This window comes from Crocodylus siamensis, chromosome 3 (assembly GCF_052110815.1).
Source record: "Crocodylus siamensis isolate JL-2025a chromosome 3, ASM5211081v1, whole genome shotgun sequence".
Taxonomy (NCBI): domain Eukaryota; kingdom Metazoa; phylum Chordata; order Crocodylia; family Crocodylidae; genus Crocodylus; species Crocodylus siamensis.
Window position 1 is genome coordinate 93,053,615 of NC_143397.1, and position 21,602 is coordinate 93,075,216.

Here is a 21,602-nt window from a genome sequence, read left to right on the forward strand (position 1 = left end):
CTTTTGGAAACATCGTCTTGCTTTATTCAGCAATCAGTATATAGATTATTAAGTTTGTGCTGATGTGCTGAAGCTTTCTTGTGCATCTGTTCTGTATGTTGAAAGTTGGCAATTCCATTTTTAATTTTCTCATCATTTTAAAAGTAATTTAAAACAGTAGCTGCATGAGCTGGATAAGTAGCCAGATTTCATTTTGGGTTGACCTGCTCTGATCACATGCTGGTACATCTGATGCATAGGTCCGTGTTATCTGGCTCTTGGGGCTCGCTACAGATCTGGAAATTTGGCAGTAAGGAAATTTGGAGTGTTTATTAATGCTGCCACAGCTCCAAACCTGTGAGGAGCCCTGTGGGCTGGATGACACCTCTACAGCCCAGGGGTTGAGCACTCGGATTTAAAACTTGAGGCCTAATCACCAGGAACACTTAAAACAGTATTTGTAAGGGGCTAGTACTGAATGTGATGACATTTTAAGACAAAAGATCCTAAAAAATAAGCAGCTCAACTCTAACTTCTGCATTGACCCACGCAGGTTAGAGCAGAGAGAGGCATAGATACAAAGAATAAGCTCCCTTCCTTCCTGTCCTAAGGTTTCTCTTGATGACCATGGAGAAAATGAACTCATCAGCAGGTGAGAAAGCTAGAAACAAAACAAATTGCTGGACACTGAGCAGGCTGTTTCAGTTTACTTGAGATTTTAGCTGTTTGATTAAAAAAGCAAACTCAGAACTTATTTGGCTCTCTGATGGCAATGCGATTTGTTCCATTATAGCCTCTGGCAAATTTCTAGGCACAAACTGTCTCCATTATAATTTCTGGACCATCCCAGCTACATCACTGTCACTACCATTATATCCCGGCACAAAAATGGGAACCCCAGGCCCAGTGTCAATTCCTTCCTGCCCCAAAATTACCCTAGGGGCTTAAGTGTACCCTTTTTTCATAACTCTAACCAGAGTCATTCTGGTTTTACTGATAATCTTTCCAATAACTAGTATAGTGAAGCAAGAGGACACCTAGACTTTGTATAGAATGCTAACAGGGCTCAACCATGGGGAAGATGTGGGGGGGGTGTTAAATACAACTGAAACAGATCTGGGCATATAATAATCTGCCATTTTAGACTGCACTCTTCTACTGAATTTAGTACACTTTATTTTGAAGGATTCCAGAAAGCATTAGCATAGATGATTAAGGTCTACATCTATACACTTATTAGTCAATAGGGCTATTCCTCTATTGCTAATTAAGTCTAGTGCAATTCTTTACATTGCTATGGCTACAGACTGTACCAACGTGATAAGACAGACCAACTATTTTTAGGTGATCACCAAATCAAGCATAGTGAATAAACTTAAAAGGCCCTTAAATTCCTTCCCTTCTCCTAAAGGGTCTCACTCGCCCGCAGGCTGCTATGGCCTGTAAATGCATACAGCAATACCATACAGCTATTTAAGAAAGTGAAGATAACCACAATTACAAGTTCAGGTAGGCACAATGTCCTCACCAAAGCTAATTTCACGATTATGGCCAAATTCTAATCAGCTAAGGGAATCATGGAATCTTTAACAGTTAGATTTGGAGACAGTCTTAGCTTTCTGTTGACTTGTAAACAGCACTAGGAAGCAGATGCAAAGGCACTCAGCTTTGTGTGTTTTCAGGAATATCACAGAAGAAAATTCAACACCACTTGGATCCAGGGTGGGCAATTATTTCGGGTGCAGGGCCGCTTACTGAGTTTTGGCAAGCCATTGAGGGCTGCATGACAGGTAGCCAGGGACAGATAAATATTAGTTTTCTAAATTCTTTAGGGGCCCCGTGCGCCACATAGAATGCCTGGCAGGCCACAGACCACATCTTGCCCACCCCTAAGATCTTCCTGAAGGTCTTCCTTTCAAACCTGACCAAATTTGACTGTTTTATATTTTGAGAGACCAAACTGGATCACTGCTTAAGACAGGATGACATTGTAACAAGTCTCATCTTTCACACAGTAAAAACCACCAGTGCAAAACTTTATTTAGTCTGTTGTACTCATGACAAATTAAATCATCAAGTTTATTTTTCATCCACAGTATTTTCTTGGATATACTCAGTCACATAAAATATGAAAAAGCATCATCTTTCTGCATATTCTTAGACTTCCAAACACCCTAAAAAAACAACCCAAAAAACGCTACAGCAGATTAAGGACAAACCTACAGCATTCATTTACTTTAGCTGGTTCTGATACAGAGGCATATTTTTTTATTTGGGAGTCAACTCCTAGAGACTTGGCTAATTGCACAGCATTTGTATCGTCACTGATTAGTGTCCCAAGAGCCACAAGAAGTCTAAAAATGGCTTCAAGGTCTTGAACAACCTCCATGATTGTGCTGATTACTGACAAGCACTGAGCTTTGCCTTCAATGTTATTGATTTTATGTAAACAAACAGCATAGTTCAACGTCAACGTGGCCAGTGCAACATGAATGTTCTTATTGCCACATAATTTCAGTTCTATTGCTTGTGACATTATTGTGTCCCTCTGTGACATCATCAGCTTCTGGCCTGCCTGGCTGACAAAACAATTGCAAAGAGTTCTAAGTGCCAGCAACTGATTTGCTTGCTTTCCTTTAGGATTCAGAAACTTTAGAAGGTGGCTGCTGAATTGTATACTATCCTTTTCACTGCAGAAATTTTCATGCACCCGGGGATGCCTTATAGACAATCGAAGAATGTCTAATGCTGGGAAGACAACATCTAAGAAACAAGAAAAACATGTTTTAGTATTATACTGGCATTCCATTCTATACGAGTCTTCTAGAGCTTTCCTCAGTTGTATAGATTTGTACTCCTGCTTTCAAGGAGGTATTAAAAAACAGATGGTACAGAGCAAGGGTAGCCAACCTGTGGCACTGGTAGCAACTATGTCCACCCCTTATGGTAGGGGGCAGGTAGCATAGCAGAGCAGAGAAGAAGAAAACTGGCAGGGGAAGGGGATTGGAGTAGTGCTCCTGGAGGGCACAGGGCTTAATTTGTGGGCACACCTCCCAAAAAGAGGTTGACACCCGCTGATGTAGAAAACAAGAGAGATTCATGATAAAACCGTTTCCCCAAATTTTCAAACTTGTGGAAATCCCTATGAAAAAAGGGATTTTCAGACAACCCCTGTACCAAACCCCCCCCCGTTTTTCTTTTCTTTTTTTTTAAATTTAAAAATACATTCCCTCCCCTTCCCCAACCATTTCTGACTTTCTCTCTCCCTCTCTATTCCCTATAGATAAGTATAAGTGAGCTAAGACATAGGATAAGCTTCAGCATTTTATTTTGGTAGCAAGTTGTTTTTGTTTTTTCTCGTTTTCAAGTAAGTGCTCTGTTACGGATATCCACTGTTTTATATTATATAATTATTATGTTTATATTGATTTTTACTCTTTTATATTACTGTTTTACTGATACTATATGATTTAGGCCTACATATGTAAGTTAGCATAAGTCATGTCAAGTTTCCATTTTGTGTCCCCTGTCTGGGCATATCCTATTGTAACACTGTTGTAACTGTGTGAACTCATGACCCTTCTCCCATGTAAACTGGTTCCTGAGTGAATGGGTGATTGATATACAATGGCACTAAGTCTTAAAATAACTCCCTCTGAATAACCAAACCATCAACTCCATGACCCAACCATCATCCTGCACTGACCCTCCCTGGCTCAAGATTTGGAAGACAAAGACTACTGCAGAAATCAGCCAACCCACCATTACCGATATCTGAAATTGAATGTCCTCACCCAGAGTGCACATACTCAGCACACCGGGGGCTGACCCTTGCCTAGGCATGCCCCCCCTGTCACTAGGGTCATAGGAGGTCTGCCCCTATAAAAGGGGGCAGTGAAGACAGACCCAGTGGGACACCCTTGCCATCTGGACCAGCACCATGCCACTACCTAGCCACCCAGAGGCCCTGCCAGCAACCTGCCTCTGGATTATACTTTCCCGGAGAAGACCCCGACTGGCCATCGAGGATCAACTAACAGCCCAGGATAGGTAGCTATCACCCATCTTCCTTCCCCAAGCAAAGGACCTGGACTGTGTCCCTACACACCTTGACTTCAATCCCTCCACCAAGCGTTTTTCTCTCCTGCTACCATTGTGTGGGTGTGTATGTGAGCGTGTGTGTAGGAACTAATAATTTTGTGGCGCTGTATAGTGTGTTGTTTGTTTAATAAACCTGTTATTTTGAAACCCTGAGTTGGGTTTTTGTCTTATTGACCTCCACACCCTCTGTCCCAACTCCCCTAGCTTTCTGCCTCTTTGTTCCCAGCCCCAATCTCCCAGCTTTTTGCCTCTCTCTTTCCTGGCAAGCCTACTTGCCACGGGGCTTTTTTCCTTGCTTCCACCCCAGTACCAGTGAGCTCGAGTAACCCTGGGGCCACTTGACCTTAAATAACCCCAAGCATCAGTTCCTCAGCCCAGCTTCTCTCTAGTCTACCAGTTCTAATCCCAGTCCCGGCAACTTTCACTCTCTCACCATAACCTTCCCCCCAGGTATTCCAAGCACACACGTATACACTGTCCCATCCAAGTTAGGAACTCACCTGTGTACATGTGTAGGTGGGTGGTATGTGCGTGACCTGGTGAATATACATGTATGTCATTGTGTGCGTGATATATGAATTAGTGATCCATGTATGTGTATTGGGTGTGCGGGTATTGGTAACTGATTGTCTAATTTCTGGTGTGTGTAGTGTGCATGTGCTTGAATTGGCATGTGCCTAGGCTGGTAATTTTGGATGTGCGTGCACGCCTGAATTGTGGGAAGGGGTGCGTGTGTGTACACATGTGCACACCTAATTGATTTGTGTGTTTGTATATATGTGCAATTGTGTCACACCTTCCCATCTAACAGCACAATTTTGAGATCCTAAGAGTTGGTCTGGCCCTACAGGACAGCACCCCAATTCTTGGAAAATTTCAGGCATTTGCCAGAAACTCATGTTGCTTTGTATGTTGACTTTGGAAAGCATCACAGAGACTCCAATGACATTTTGCCTTAAGAATTCAGATTAACAAAGTGATGAAGGCAAAAGTGGAACATGGAATATTGCCGATTCACAGGCTGTGGCATGAAGCATCTCTAAACAACAAGCGGCTGAAGGATCACCTTCCCCTTCCATTCTGAATCTAGCATCTCTGACAGCTAGAAGCAATGCTTTCCAGAGGGCAAAGTTCAATCTATTTTCAGCTGCCTTCAACAGTAATTATTTTATCCAATCTTAAGAAGAGTTAAGGAACAGCATCAATCTGAAACCTAGTCCACTTAAAAAAACTTAAGTTATAAAACAATTCAAGCCATTATACCCATCCCTAGCTTTTCTACCAGCTTTTATGGTTCTATGTTATTTTCCTTTGGTATTTTACAAGGCAGACTCATGTGAACAAGGGAAATGAACAATTTTCTACACACAAATCTGTCCAATGCACAAATTTAAAAACAAACTAAATTCAGTTCCTTAAAATTTTAGTACACAGACAGTGCGCACCCAAGTGAAAGTGCGTATTTACTTAAAACCAAGTCAAACGTAACATTTTAAAGCTAAGTAAAATACCATCTTATATACCCCCATCCCAGCTGCTTGCAGAATATAAACTTCAGTACTTCACAATTCAAAATCTGGCTCATATAATCACTTTTAAGTGTGTCACTTTTTCAACTTACAACTAATGAGCTCCAGGGTGGCTGTATTCAGAACAGCTTGATTTAACAATGGCAAAATGACAGGCTGTTAAGCAATACAATTAGGACTCTACCACACCATAACCCCAAATTAGTGATCTGAGAAAGACAGAGAGATAATTAGCCTAAGTATTTGGAGGAACAGACATGCACAGTAGGGGTACAGCTACTGACTCAAAGATGGGATGAATGTCAATTGTCCTTTACAAATAAACCTCTTACCTCCGGCCCAAGCTAAAAAGCTTAGTTTTGTGGATGTCTGTAAGCTCAAAACGAGGATGGCTAAAAATGGTTTAAAGCAGATGCAGAGGGAAGTGCTAAAGTGTTATTTCTCATTCACTGTAGATATTTCTGCCATGTTTCCTATAACAACATGGGTATAACCCTTACTTCTCTGGTTGAATTATACTGGTCTCATTGTTTCCTTAAATTGTCCCATTGGTTTGCATCTATTTGTGGTCTCTTGTCTTATATTTAAATTGCAAACTTTGAAACAGGGAATGCCTTTATTCCATGCTTGTAAAGAAGCCAGAACAATAGAATCCTGGTTCATAACTGAAGTTTCTAGGTGTTGTAACGCAAAACAGAAATCATACCTTCTGGCCAGTTAACAGCTTTCCACAAAACTTGTAGCTGCTGTGCTGTAGGTGTTTCTGCAGAGCTATTACATGTTATGGATAGTATCTTTTCTAGGAGTATCAAATCATCTTCTGTCAGCTTTTGTTCATCAGATACACTTCCATTAAGTTCCTTAAGTTTACCTGCATAACCAAAAATCAAGTATGACTTACTGTATCACATGAAATCCTTAAAGCAATCTACAGATCAGCTCAAAAGTACTAAACTTCAACTATCATCATAGCCTTTGAGAGATTTTTTTGCACAAAAACTCACGTTCCGTGATTTCTTTAATATTACACAGGAATACCTGCTTGTTAAATGCCGGGAACAACACAGCACATGCGAAAGTATAGACACACACGCACGCGTGCACCCCCACCCTTTGGTTCATGAATTGGAAGCTACACTTCCAACTGTGATAATTTAAGAACACTTGAGTATTTTCAAATATGCTGTAACTGCTGAAAAGGCCAACTCCTATACCACTTTCAGATCACAAATTTTAGTTCCATCAAAAGGTATAAGCAGACAGTACTACTTCAACTTCTCCTTGTCTTCTCAACTTTTATGAGGACAGAAAATCAATGGAATGTCCTGAAAGGACTACTTCAGGCATTGCATGAAAAACCTACACTGTTTGTAGCCAGAAGCTTCTGCTGCTAAGTTCAGGAAATTTGTGGTTGGAAAAATGTCTGCACCATGGGCTTGGAAACTTTCTGGATGAGTGACATGAATGTGTCAGTTTCTAAGCGATCATTAAAAGGTCTTTACTATTGCAAACGCAACCTTCCAAATATTAAATTAAGTGTAAATGAAGGCAATAAGGTCTTAAGTTTATGAACAGCAGTATCTGATGCTATTTGCTTTGCTAAAATGTGACAGAATGAAAACTGCCTCGTCTTATAGGTCTCACCACCCCTATTGGGAAACCGTGGGCAAAAATTTGAGAGATGCTACAGAACGAAAAGTAAGAGCAGCACTGGAGGCAAAACTAGTACTATTTACTAGAGAGCTCCCAGAAAGGAGAGCGAGCATAGGATGACAAAAGATCGCCAGCATCCACAAGTAGTTAAGACCTTACAGAGTAACAAAAATGCTCTCTTTTTTCCAGCGTGGACTGGGGATGACACCAAGGGTTTAGGCTGATTCCTTTTAAGCACAGAGTACAGAAAGAAAGACAGCGATAAGATCTAAGAACAGCATTGTCATGGGAATCCATGTTTGTATTCTTTCTAAGTAATTGGCGTAAGTAAGTACTGGGCATCACCTAAGTATACAGTATATCAACTCTTACAAGAACATAAAAAGGGTGGAACAATTGGGAAGTAGATAAAAATGAAATGCTAGAGATGTTAGCGGGAATGAGAAATTTTTGATTGGACGATCGTCAAGGTAGGCAAGTATGCCTTGCTTTAAAATGTACATAGAATCTATCACAGCTTGAGGATTATTTAAAAAAATTAGATTTATAGGATTCTCAAATGCACTAGACAATTAGAAAAAAAGACAGAGAGACACAACAGAAAATAAACAAGGTAGACATGACAAAGTTAAGTTGACAGTCAAAAGGCTGAATTGATTAAAACTTTGCAAATTAATCTAAACTGTGTAGATTGAAACACTAATCAAGTGAAGATACATTTGCATTTGATTCTGGAAATGCGGCCAGATGCCTGTGGTGGCTCAGGCCAGAAGCTTGGGGGGAGCGGGGTGGCACTAGAGCATGCCTCCCTGCTCAGCTGGAGCAAACAGCTTGGGCCCAGGTTAGTGCACCCACCCTTGGAGGGAGAGGTTTGTTGGGGAGGTGCAATGCTTCCTGGAATGCAGGGAGACTGTGCGTTAACTTGAAGTCTGGAGGGAACCTGGGACAGAAGTTCAATAAACTTATTTAATCTAAAATCAGTTAAGTCTGATGCTACATCCCATCCAGGTTTATCTTATATCTTAAACTGGTTTCGGCTATTTTGAAAGCAGTTTATGTGCACTGAACTTGTATTGTGTTACATATTTGAACTGGTTGCTGATCACTTATACCTGTTTAGGTATCATTTCTGTCCCTAGCCAAAGAGGGAAGAAGACAAAAGAAAACAGTGTAGATAGAACCAAAAACAAAAGTTACAAGGAAAGAGAAAAGAGAAAGCAGCTACCACTAGAAGCTACTGCAGGAAACAGAGAGTGGACTAAAGGAAGCAAAGGTACAACAAAAATAAATAAATGAATAAATCATCAAGGTACAATTAAAGCTTCTGTCCATAACTGTTGTATTTCATATAGCATGGTCAAGTTAAATAAGTACAGTGGTCCTTCTTGAACATAATTTGTGAAGCCACAGAGGACATAACTACATAACATGCAAGGAAGACATAAGTACATGGTGTATTTTCAAGCTCTGACCAAATGGAGAACTAACACTGCCTTCAAGCAACCTGTGGAGCTCCACTGCAGCAGGTGCAGAAAAGACTTGCATCTCTCAAAAGCATAGCCAAATGCCAAACAAGCAGGATGTACATGAGACCTGTATTACAGGGATAAAGAAGTAGATATTTTTTTTTTTTTTTACATGAAGGAAGGCCCTTCGTGACATCTATCCTGGCCTCCTAGTTACATTTTTAAAATCTAGAGTGTAGGTAACTAATCACATGGCAGAAAATGATAATAGATTTAAACATTTTAATTGTGCAAGACTAGGTCAATAAGAGTGGTAAAAATAAAGTTTTTTTGGAAGGACTGAGAAAGAAGAGCAGGTGTAAATTCAAAGCAAACTAAATTAAAAAAAACAAAATCAAATTCAAGACTAAATCACTCTCACCCAGTATCTGCGTTGGATTGGCTTGATCAAAAGTAACCGCCTCCTTCTTTGGAAAATAAATATTTTCAGCCTTTGCTGCACCTGAATGGTAAGCACCATTTCCTATACAAGAAGATAGGTATTAGAACTTCACCAGAATACACGTATATTTGATAACAATGAGTAACTACTAGAGCTATGTGAAACTTCAGTAATCAATTTGATTCAGAGGAGATTTGTCCCGATCCAGGGACTGAATCTCCAAATACTAATCAAAATCGGGAGACCAATTAAAAATTTCCAAATTGATTTGGAAAAGCTTTGGCTGCTTTGGAGATTCAGCCATAGGCTAAACAGGCAGCTGACACAGCTGTCTCCAGTTGTTAAATCTGTTGGGGTTGGAGGAGGGAGGGGCTGGGGCTGAGAAAAGCTGCCTAGCTGGGGCAGGGAGGCATGGGATGTGGGCATGGCAGTGCTGGGAGTGGGGGCTCTGCTCTGCTCTGCTGCTGCTTGCCCATCTGGGACAGAGGGGGGCAGGATGCATGTGCAGCTCACTCCAGACAGAAGGGAGCAAGCAGCAGCAGGGCAGAGCCCCCACTCCCAGTGCTGATGCGGGTAAAACAGTGCTAGGAGTGGGGGTTATGCTCTCCTGTAGCGTGCAGCAAGCCGCACTTGCATAATGTCCCCGCCCCCTACCCACGCTGGCTGGGAAAACGACAGCAGGGCATAGCCCCTGTGGCTCCTCTGCCAGGGCAGAGGCAGACAAAGCCGGAGGAGCCACGGGAGAAGCCCCCATGGCTGCCTTGCCCAACCCCAATCCCCCCACCTGGGCCAGTCTCCCACTGTCCTTTGAGTCCCAATCAAATACTTCCCTATTAGCACAGGCCTAGTAACCACCCTTGGGGGGTGTTTTTATTATTATTATTATTAGGAAAGTCAGCCTTGCCGGCTATTTTCTGGAAAGCCACCTTATTTTCATATGTTTATATAAATATTTATCATTGTTGTAGGTACACAGGTAGTGCCCATAACAAAACAATTATGAGAACAAAAGAGGCCTGTGTGTTAAATAAGCAACACAGTTTTCCAAATTCTTTGTTATACAATACTGAACTGCTAACTGATATCTAGATTACAATAAAATCCTAATTACTCCATATTTTCTGGAATTAAATATCATAGCCAAGATGTGGGTATGGACAATCCCAAATTTCAAAACAAAGACTCAATAAAATATTTTATGCTAGTGTTTCTGTAATTAAAAGTGTAATTTATTTGAGATCTGCAGGAACTCACAGCTAAATCTAAATACTTACGTTATATGGACCAGAGGCTGGAGATGTTTTTGGAAAGGCATTTTCTCCTAGCTTAGCCATAAATTAATAGGTTTGTCTTTTAAGCTGTGCCAGAATTATATTTATAAAGGGTAAATATAATTAGTTAAATTCAACTTATTTCAACTGAATACACTCATTTCTCTAGCTGGAAGCACTATTAGTGGCAAGTCCATTTAACATAAGCATAAACTTCCATGCTCAAGGGACAGATTAGCACCTTTACTTTGAAATTTTCCCAAAAGATTCCCACTAGAGTACACATATAGGACATACAATTAACTAAAAAACTTCCTCTACTTTCTCACTCAGTTCTAGGGATGTGTAAGCAGCTTTGTTGCAGTCGTTTTCAAATTTTAGATTAAATTATGCAACTCATCTCAAGTACAGTGTTAAAGGAGAAACTGAAGTTAAAGGTAAAGAATGCTTTTCTGCTTGGCCAGATCAATCTCTTACCTGTAAATGGATCAACTCCACTTAAGGAAGCAACAGCATTTGACGCTGAACCTGGAACATAGCGGCCAGCACCTAAAAGATGCAAGAGTTTCTATAAGAGATGATGTCAATTCCTACCACAGCATGACAAGTAAAAAAGGTCCCTAGATTTTACAGCTATTTAACATCACACACAACAGTTTTTTTAAGGTTCTCAAAGTAAAATTAAATATTTTTAACTAGATACTATACCAAAATAACAATAATTGTGTAGCTTTTCCTTATGCCTGTATTACTCTATGCCATATCTCATTTTTGTAGGCACAGAACTCTAAGAGTCAAAACTGTGGTTCTGAAGCGGAGAACTGAGTGGAAACCTTCGATCTCTAAGCTGGCCACTGTTTGGGACTTGGAAAAAAACCTACCTTGGCATGTAACAAAAACTGTCAGTTGTACAATACCTGTAAATGGATCTGCTGCAGGGACTGCATCTGACCCAGATGAAGAACCTGGAACATAGCGACCAGCACCTGCAAAGTAACAAGCCACAAAACAAGATCCATTTATTCTCATGTTGATCATATTTATCAAGATCCATCTATTTTGGTTACTCTTCAAAAGCAAGGCACCATTAAACATCTCTGCATACAAGATTATGCAAGTTCACTAGGCTTGATTACTTGAAGAACTCAGCTGTACCTACCTTAAAATTTCTCTTGCTATAACCTACTTTAGACTGCTAAATCAGAAAGGAATTTACTTTGTATTTTATGCGGTTTTCTTTTTGTAGCTCACTAAATTCTGACAAGATGATAATACATTCTATTTAGGTTCTTACACTGTTCATTTACAAAGCATATTTGTATCTTTGACACTTAACTAAATAGAGATACTAACTTCTAAATAACATCTATTAAGTAGGCTTCCTTTTTACTCTCTGTTAAAATTAAAGAGTTGCAGGCATACATTAGTTATTTTTATTTCTAATCAGCTTCATCTATTTTTCATCCATTATCATAATGCTGACATCACATCCACATACCAATCCCACCCTCAGGAATATTTCAGTCTCAAAAACAAAACCTCACCCAGCACTGCCACCCCTCTTCTCCTTCCACCCACTCCCCAAAACAACCCCCCACAACCCTGGTTTACATTTTTGGGGTTTTTTGTTCTTTATGTACTAAAGTTATTTTTTGTTTTAAAACCTGAGATTAATTAAAAAGGAAGTAAAAATAGAGTTATACAGCTTTAAAAAGCTTTCCAGTTATTACTGACTAGTAGGGCTGTTTGAAGCTTTGGTCCCCGATTTGATTTGGCACAGATTTGGCCCGATTTAGTGGCCAAATCTCCGAATCCAAATCCAATCAAAGGACTCTTTAATCTCTCTGAATTAAATTGGAACCCTCCAAATTGATTTGGACATTCGGCAATTTAGAGATAGAGGTATGTAGAAAAAACATTTATATCTGTCTCTAGGTAGCAGGTGGCTCATGAATGTTGTGATGCTGGGGCGGATGGAGCATCCCACAGAAGCATGGGGGGCTCCCCAACATGCTTGGCAGCAGACCCAGAAGTGGACATGGGGCACTTCTAGTCCCCTGGCTCGGTAACTGGTGCCTCCTGGGTCTGGGGGGGTGGGCACCTGGGGTCCCCCTGTGGCTGACCACCGAGCCACCAGGGGAGCGCAGTCCTATACTTCTGGGTTCACTGCCGAGCACGCACTCCTGTGGGATGCTCCATCTGCCCCAGCATCACAACAATCACGAGCCATGCCTGCTACCTCGAGGTATGTAGAAAAAAACATTTAAAAGCTGTGTGTATGTCTGAATCGCTGATTATCTGAATCAGCATCAAATCTTCAAATTCAGATTTGGCCAAATCTAAATCAGGGACAAAGATCCAAATCAATTAATCGAATCACTGTCCCCAATTTGGGCTGAATCCAAATCGAATAGGGCCCATTTTGAACACCCCTACTGACTAGGAAAAGCATGAATTGAAGAACAAAAAACTTTAGTATTCTGAAATTTGACAAATTGTTTGTTGAAGATGTAAACAACCTTGAAGGCTAGATGAAAGCTCTTAGGTTTCTCAACCAATTCCACTTAAGATCGAACAGAAGCAATGCTCTGAAAACATGGTTTAAACAAACTGAATCCAAGTATTGAGGCTAGAACAACAAGGCACAGGACTCTGTTATGAATATTAGATATGGAACATGGAAAGCAAAAGTTGGCTCATTTGTATGTTGATGTACAAAATGCTTTCCCAGGATTCTAAGATCACATTCCAGATTTGTAAAAGTATCAAGAAACACCCTTACACATTGTACCCCGAAGTCAGAAGAGAACACACATTTGTATGCACTTTATGAACACAGATATTAAAGCTTCAGAATTATGGGTGCACCAGTAATAGTTTTATTTTTTACCTGTAAAGGGATCTGAAAATTCAGTATTTGTATTCCCCAGTGTTTGACCTTTGGTGTTGTCTATAATAAACTTGGCCACTTGATCCAGAAACATGGGATTTAGATCATTCTTCTGAAGGAAGTTGTATGCAGTCAACCAAGGATCATCATTCATGTTATATGGCAACTTGTAGGAAGGCCCACTTTCATTCACATCAATGGTGAAAACAAAATCATATTCCTTTAAGTAAAAACAGAAAGAGCCATAGAAATGGTTATACCATATTTTGTCTATACATACATCATATGCATCAAATATAGACATATGATAATAACAAACCAAAATTTCTGATGTTATAGGCCAATTAATAATTATAACACCCTTCTACCCTGGCTACTTATCTATATAGTCTTTATTTACAAAATTGCAGAAACACAATAAAAACAAAAAAAACCCTGTGAACTAGGTTATTAAGCACTGGCAAAAAATATTCAACAATATTTAAGGGGGCACATTTCTTATGATAAGTTTAGCCACCCATATAAGTCTGGATCAGATGCCCACAGGATTATGGAACTAATCATGCAAGGTACCACACTAAGCAATAACATGCTCTAGTAAATTAACCACCCTACCCAGCTAAAATTTACTATTTCCCTCATTTGAGGTTTCCTACATCAGATAAATGGTTCCACTAAACACATTTCAGAAATAATTAAGTACATACTTTATTTACCTGAATTGAAGGCTACTCTGAATTGAAGCTGACCCTTCTAGTAATTAGATTCTAGATGCATACAATTTTTAAATGTTTTATTTTTCCATGCATCAAATCTAATTATTGGAGGGGCATCTTAAAATTTGTTCCCCCAACAGTTGCAGTAGGGAAAACTGTTGCAGTCAGCACGGCGGCAGGTAATGGGGGAGTCAAGAGGCCTGACCCCTGCCTCTTGCCAGTCAATAATTTACCCCCTGTTGCCTGCCCCCCATCCCCTGCCCTCCTCCGACTGCTTGCTCCTTTCTCCCTTTCCAGTGCCCTGTCACGGCTGGAATCAGAGACACAACAGATATCTGTCCCACCCACCTTGTACTCAAATGTAAGATGAAGGGCTTCTCCCTCCCACCATCTGCCCCATGTTAAGTGTGGGAGAAAAACAACTTCATCTTGGATTCAAATAAATATGACATTACAGACAATTCAAGTACCTAATATTTCCACTTCTAATTCAGAGGTGTTTTACCCTATATCTATAATGAAGCACTGAAAAGCTCCGTACTTAAAAATCTACTCCAGAAGGCGACTCAAACAATGATTTTGTATGAGAAATTACCCATTTTTAAGACAAGAGATTAACTGAGAAAACATAACGTACTTTTCCTTCATATAATACTCTTCCAGGTGTTTGCTGTGTAGCTCCAGCAGAGCCAACAACATCACCAATCTTGACCCATCTTCCTTCCATAACACTCCATTGATAGGCTTCAACTTTCCCACCATCTTTAATTAGTCGTGTCTGTCCATCTCTCGTTCCTTGAAATATAAAAGAACACAATTATATGGAGTAGAGAAATACGGTAGTCTAGTAGCCTCCACTTTTTTTCCCCCTCAAGCAAATAGTCTAAAGAACTTCAGCCATATTCAGAATTTGTGGAGAAGAAAAAAGTTATCCAGGAAATTTTTAAAGCTAAAATACAAAAGCCATACAAGAACAGAAGAACAGCAAAGTACTACACATTGGAATAAAATAGGAGAAGGAGCGTGAAAATAATTTTAGGGTAGCCATATATTAATATCTGCCAAGTATATTACAGGGACTACAGAGAGACGGTTCCTGATAACTCACCATTTCCCCACACAGATAACAAGTAAGGGGGAAAATAACTCTTGTTACTCTCACCCTCCTTTTGTAAGGAGCAGAGATTGTCAAACTTCTACCATTCAGAGATAGGAGTCATGGGTTAAGGCCAGAGGCACTTCTCCTCAAGAAAGAGAACTTTCTGCTTAAGGGTTCCCCTGACTTTTGCTGTTGTCTTATAGACATTCACTTTAATACATATACATATAGGAACAGAGGCATTTACCTGGATCATTTAGATGTTCTCTTCCAGGAAGATCATCGGCATTAATGTCTCCTAAGTCACCAGTCTTAGGGTCAATTGTAGCTTGGGAAAGCTCATTTTCAAAAGCTTGAATTTCATCAGCACTTGCTGTGCGCTCCAAGGACTCTGTAAATATTCGAATGATTCCATCACTTGAGAGAGAGACAGAGAAAGAGAGAACCACGTATTTAGAAATGACATTTCCATCACTTAAATGTCAAAGTGGTTATGTTCATGGAATACAGTAATTGGAACCTGTGGCTGGCATTTTCTAACAAGGGAAAAAACTGTATCTGCTACCTAAAAAATTAAATTCTCATGCTGGTAGCAGTTTATCATTAGAAGAAATAAGTAGACAAATTAAACAAAAGGTGTTATTTTGAGGTTGAAGGCAAGACCACTCTCCCAGCCCCAAGCACTTAAAAATTAAAAAAAAGGAAAAGCTTTGCACTCAACAGCTCCTGCCAAGCCAGGGGGCAATCCCCGCTGCCACCCACTGCCCCATGGTGCATGGGGGTCTCTGCCACAAGCCCCGAGAAGCCCTGACGGCCACTGCAGGAGCTGGTGAGGGTGGGACTTTAAAAACAGCAGGGACATTGGGGCAGGCAGGGCAGCTATCAATGGGTCTGGGAGAGTGGGCAAGGGCTTACAGCAGAGCCCCCCACACAGCACAGGGCAATGGGGGGCAGTGGGGATTGCCCCCCTTGCCTGGCAAGAGCCAATGAGCACGGGGCATTTTTTAAATTTTGTTTTTTAGTTTTTTTTAAAGAGCCTGAATGCTGGTGCTGGGCAGGGCGGCCATCGACGGGGCTGGGAGAACCCCCCCACAAACACTTACTGGCACAGAGTCCTGGTCCAGCTCCCTGCAAGGGTGAGCAGGGACTGCCCGAATCTCCCCAAATCTTTTCCAAATTGATTCGGAAAGCTTCAAAACCGATTTGGACCTTTTTATCTGTCTCCCTGTTCAATTTGGATTTGGAGATTCGGCCGCCAAATCAAATCAGCACCCAAAGCTTCGCACAGGCCTACAGCCTTGTTCCCTCTTCTGCTGCAAAACTACAGTGCAAGTAGCCTAGCCTCTTCCCCTGTAGCACCTGTACTGTACACATGCCAGCCCCGTCCCTCCATACTGCCATGTCCCCAGGAGTGGGGGCAGGAAGTAGGAGAGAAGGGGAAATCCAAAGAACCCAGCAGCTGAACCAGAAGCAACTCACGTGGGATGGCAGCCAGAAGCTGCTGGGACTGCATGCAGCCCACACTGCCAGTTGGACAGCCTTGGAATAATATATAAATAACACTAAAAGTAAGACATTTTACCTGTTCTTTTGTTATGAGAAAAAAAGTATATGATGCATGCACTTAGTCAGACAAGTGTTTTTCCAATTCAGATAACTACAAAATACAGGTAAAATGGATTCTGGGTACCTTGCACCAACCACAATGTCACCATTGTCCAACACACAGCAACACCAGACAGACTGAGCTGGAAGTCTGATTGTCTGAGCACACTCCCCTTGCTTCCAAATTCTAAGTGTTCTGTCCTCTCCAGTGGTTACAAAATCTAGAAGAGATGATTTTTTTTGTTTGTTTGTTTTTAATATCAAAAGGTACAAAATAGCTTTATGTAAGCACGCATCTAGCATTTATTCAAGAAACAGAAGTGATTCTTTAAACAACTTCTCCCATTTCTTTAAAGAAATCTACATGTAAAAAAAAAAAAAAAAAAAAAAATCACACATTTCTTGGAAGATGTATAATGTCAGTGTGTAAACAGTGGTGGAATCGGGGAAGGTAAACTTATGCACCAGACAGACATCTTAAGTTCCCTTCTCAGGGCGCTAACAAAGCACAAAACAATTTTGCCTTTATCAGGGCCTTACCTTATCCCGAGTCTTCAGGGTTTCACAATCCTTGCACACCACCTCTTCCCTCTTAACCCCTCTGCACCAAACTGAAAACTGGTCCCAACCCCCCACAGGTACAGAACACACCCCCTCCTTCCCTCAAGTCCCTTCATTGATCTCGAGTCTTTTCAATCTGCCTCTCTGCCACAAAGGGGCACATGGAGCAAGCATATAGTTTTATAGTCCATCCAGTTCGCCACGAACTTTAGCCTCATTTATTTTTTGAGATGCTCTGAACTCAGCGTTCAGAATCATTTTTCCTTCAGCAACAAGCTAACGCTGTACACTGTCCATCTCAAAGAAAGCTATAAAAATGGAATCTTGAAAAATAAACTCATATTATGCAAGGGCAAATACTACCAATCAATCTGAAAAGCTACTTTGCTATTTTACTTGGAAAGAGTCTTGTAAACTCCACAAGTGTCCTACCTTTACTTTGAGGGAACACAGATATGCTGTATATATAATTTGTATGCCCATAATAAACTTGCAGACACTCGCCAGAGACCTGCCACCTTCGAATACTCGCATCATTAGCGCAGGAAAGAAATTCTGTTTCACTGAGAATAGCTAAACCTCTCACACAATCTTCATGACCTTTATGAGAGAGAGAAAAAATGAAATGAAAAATGAATAAAATGACTGTTTTCATTAACAGCAATCTAACATACCTATATTTTTGCAACCTCAGATCTATATCTAGAAACTGATATTCCTTAAGGATCCAACTTTCAAAAGCTGCTCTGCTCAGTGTTTTCTGAAAATCAGTTACTTTTACGGAGGTCACAGGTTGGTTACCTAAAATGACTAGACTCTTATGAAAATCTTGGTCTAAGAATTACATTTTCTCAAGCCAGTTCACTTATACAACATCATAACTGCTTATTGTATTTGCAAATGCCATCCATCCCTTTTGCCTAAATCCTTACCGGTGAATGTTCTCTCACATCTGCCTGCCTTCCACAGTTTAATAGTTTTATCAGCTGAGCCAGTCAACATTAATCCCTGTTCAGGCAGTATCTTCACTGCCCATACTGCAGCAGTATGACCCTGCGAACAACACCACAATGTTAGATCTACCACAGATCAAATGTACACAAGATGCTTAATTATTTATTGTCCGATACTCTTGCAGAACAACTATACCTGTAGTGTCATCATGCATTTGTCATTCAACCAGACTTTAGCAGCTGTATCCCACGATCCACTAAGTAAGGTGCCAAATTTCCCAGATGAAAGGCTGCAAACTGGAACAAACATTCAGATCAATACTGACAAAGCTGGATTGCAGAAAACTAATCTCCAGCCTTACTCCAGTTATATACGGAAAAAGGTTTTCCCACATTAGCAACATATTCATATAGCTTGCTTTTTTTTGTTTTTTTAAAGAGACACTTCTAAAGTTAGTTTGTTTTGGATAAGAGTTTAAAATCGGAATAAAAAACTACAACTAGGAGGGCTTTTAAAGCATGCGCTTGAAGTTTTGCCATGTATTCATCATGAGTTTCTATCCCCTCACAATCCTGATTCCAAAAAACCCATGCTTATTCTGATGTTCTCCAAAAATAGCAGTCCCTAGCAAAAGCACTCAGTTCACCTGGTCACTTTCTGGTACTCCTCCAAAAAGCACACATAGCCTATGAGCATTCTGTCCACCATTTAAAACTCAACCCCCAACAATCTGCATGCATTTTAGATGGAAATCCCAACATAGACAATCAATATTAATTTATTCGTGTAATGATATAAAGTTCTCTCTCACAATTTGTGCATTCCATATGTCTATATTAAAGACAACTTTCTCTGGTAATGCCACATTCACTGCACTACAGGAATATCATTCATCACTAGAACTATTGCTGTTGACAGCTGCAGTGAAAAAGTGCTGTTTAGAAGGAAAGCTCCCTGCAGCAATGGCTGTCATTTTGTTTTGGCTTTAAAGTGTGTAGGAGAGTCCTAATCTGTACCAAACACTTACACAATTTACAGAGAAACCAAGCTAAACAAATTGAAGTGACTCAACTTATCAATACAAGTTAAAGACATGTATTTACAATCTCCTCTGTATCAACCCCAAATTCAAAACTCTAGACAACAAAACCCCCTAACAGGAATAATAATTACCTGTATTTTTGTGCCCCTTGAGAACATAGAGTGGAGTTGGGCTGTCCACTGTGAAGATGCAAATATTATGGTCATTGCCACCTGTTGCAATTAGTCCACGAGGATAGAGGTCACTTGGAGGTATGATGCACACGCAAGATACAAAATTGGAATGGCCAGTCATACAGTGCACTTCAGTAAAACCCCTGTTAATACTAAACAGACATAAACAAATAAGTTTACATTTACTGCCATAACAAAAAATTACTCATTTGAGAAATTTAAATGACAAAATATATTTATATTTCAAACTCATGTTTTCATAATTTTACTTTGGGTTAAAGTTGTTAGAGGTGGCTTATACAGTGACTCAAGCAAAAGGAAAAAAAAAAAAGAAGAAAAAAGTACTGATGAAAAAAAGCCAAGTTTCCAAATTCTAAACAGCTCAGAGTAGCAGAATTTCTTTTTGCATCATCCAGTGTGCAAGTCCCAAGTCTACTCTGAAAACCACTGGCAAGAGCTAACACAGGCTGAAAGCCACCACTGAAATATAGGAAGTGGTTTGTTACTGAAATGTATTGGTCAGAACTCACCATATTTACTCTTTTACCACAGGTACCATTCTGCCTTAAAAATCAGCCCAGCAAAACTTTGGGAGGGCTGAGGATGGGTGCATATCCTAGCAGAGAAACTGATTTTCTGCTCTGGAAAACCAGTAAGGCCAGTTCTATTCAGGCAACACCCAGGCCTATTTGATATGTCCTGATGTCATAGGCCTCGGCCCATCATAAGCCCCACTTTGGAACTGAGGCTACTGCAGACATAGCAACTAATTGCTTGGGACAACAAAAAGAAAAACAGGAATGGGAGTGAGGCCATAGACTAATAATTAATAATTAGGGCAGGGGTTTTCAACCTTTTTCAACCACTGTACCTGCAGGAGGCCAGATGCAGAGCGGGCGGGCGGGTGTGCGTGCGTGTGGCCGGGGGGGGCCCACGTGAAGAGCTGGATGCCAAGCAGGGGGAAGGGGGTGGCAAAGGGCAGAACACAGAGCAGGGGGTACAGGATAGGGTGATGAGCAGCATGACCCTGCTCCGGTGAGGCAGCAGCATGGGATGGCGATGCTTTATCCCCACCCACCCCTGTGAGCCCCCTGGGACCTTTCAAAGTACCCCCTGAATTAGGACATCAAAAGTGGACACTGAACAAAGGTCACCAGTTAGTTGCCAACTGGCCCATGAAGGAGCGGAGGGAGCCTGTCAGTGGACTCCCTGGGCACTTTTTCAGTTATGCACTTCAACCCACAGCCCCACCAAGTCCTGGGACCTCCTGGACAACACCCCCAGCTCAGCTCAGCTGGTCATCTATACAAACAGGAAGGATGCGGGGGCCAGGAGGACTCTGGCAAGTGTGGGGCTGCTTTTTTAGGATGCCTCCGCTTATGTCTCTTAGCAGTTTCACTGGTCAGCATCCACAGGCCAACAGAATCCCTTGACACAGACACACGAGCCAGCAAGTCATCCGACTCCCTGGACACTTCCTCAATACAAATGGCTTCGCTGCTTTGCCAGAGCAGAAAAACCTGGTGTGTATATCATATGCATGTGATATACGCAGACACACACACACACACACACACACATATACACGACGATAAGTGCATGCAGGCAACTGCAGCGGTAATGACCACCTTTCCCGGTTCCCGGTACTAGTCCCGCCCAGCAGGTGCGGCCCCTGCCCACACACCGGGGGGGAAGACGCACACAAGACGACCGAGCGGCTCCCAGGCTCCGCCGCCCAACACCCGACCCGGCCCGGCCCGGCCCCACTCTCACCCGCCGGGCGCCCAGAGCCGGGCCGTGCGATCCCGTGACACCGACACGAAGCCGTCGGGCGGGAAGAGGCCGCAGCTCAAGCCCCGCACGTCCAGCTCGTGCCCCGCCAGCGAGCAGCGCAGCCGGTACGTGCCCGCCATGGCAGCGGCGCTGGTTCCCCGCAACTCCGCGCCTCAGGCTACGGCCTCTGACACAGCAACACCCGCCCCGCCGGAAACCGCCATCAGCTCGCGCCGGAAGGAACGTAACCGCCACCCCACTACAGAGTAGACGCAGAGACTACATCTCCCAGCAGCCCCCGCGCCACGAGCCTGCCGCGAGACTCCCCCCACCTCACGTTTGGCCGAA

General features: G+C 41.6%; 1 protein-coding gene across 1 annotated transcript; it reads right to left on the minus strand.

The window, feature by feature from the left end:
* Window positions 1-1,996: 1,996 nt before the first annotated feature.
* Window positions 1,997-21,508, minus strand: PLAA (phospholipase A2 activating protein). The gene is made up of 14 exons (XM_090038809.1): window positions 21,255-21,508; window positions 19,440-19,633; window positions 18,462-18,562; window positions 18,245-18,365; window positions 17,745-17,912; window positions 16,837-16,972; window positions 15,394-15,563; window positions 14,685-14,842; window positions 13,332-13,551; window positions 11,359-11,427; window positions 10,919-10,990; window positions 9,150-9,251; window positions 6,316-6,480; window positions 1,997-2,742 (listed from the first exon to the last, which is right to left on the minus strand). Exons 1-14 carry the CDS (start codon window positions 21,392-21,394, stop codon window positions 2,177-2,179), a joined length of 2,382 nt encoding a protein of 793 aa, XP_089894935.1. The 5' UTR covers window positions 21,395-21,508; the 3' UTR covers window positions 1,997-2,176.
* Window positions 21,509-21,602: the final 94 nt, after the last annotated feature.

Excerpts from the sequence above, each read along its gene's own strand:
- PLAA (XM_090038809.1), bottom strand. The coding sequence starts at position 21,394 with ATGGCGGGCACGTACCGGCTGCGCTGCTCGCTGGCGGGGCACGAGCTG. Across the intron at positions 19,634-21,254 it reads CGGCTCTGGGCGCCCGGCGG|TATTAACAGGGGTTTTACTG; the intron begins GTGAGAGTGGGG and ends ATGTCTGTTTAG. Across the intron at positions 9,252-10,918 it reads TGGAGTTGATCCATTTACAG|GAAATGGTGCTTACCATTCA; the intron begins GTAAGAGATTGA and ends CTTCTTGTATAG.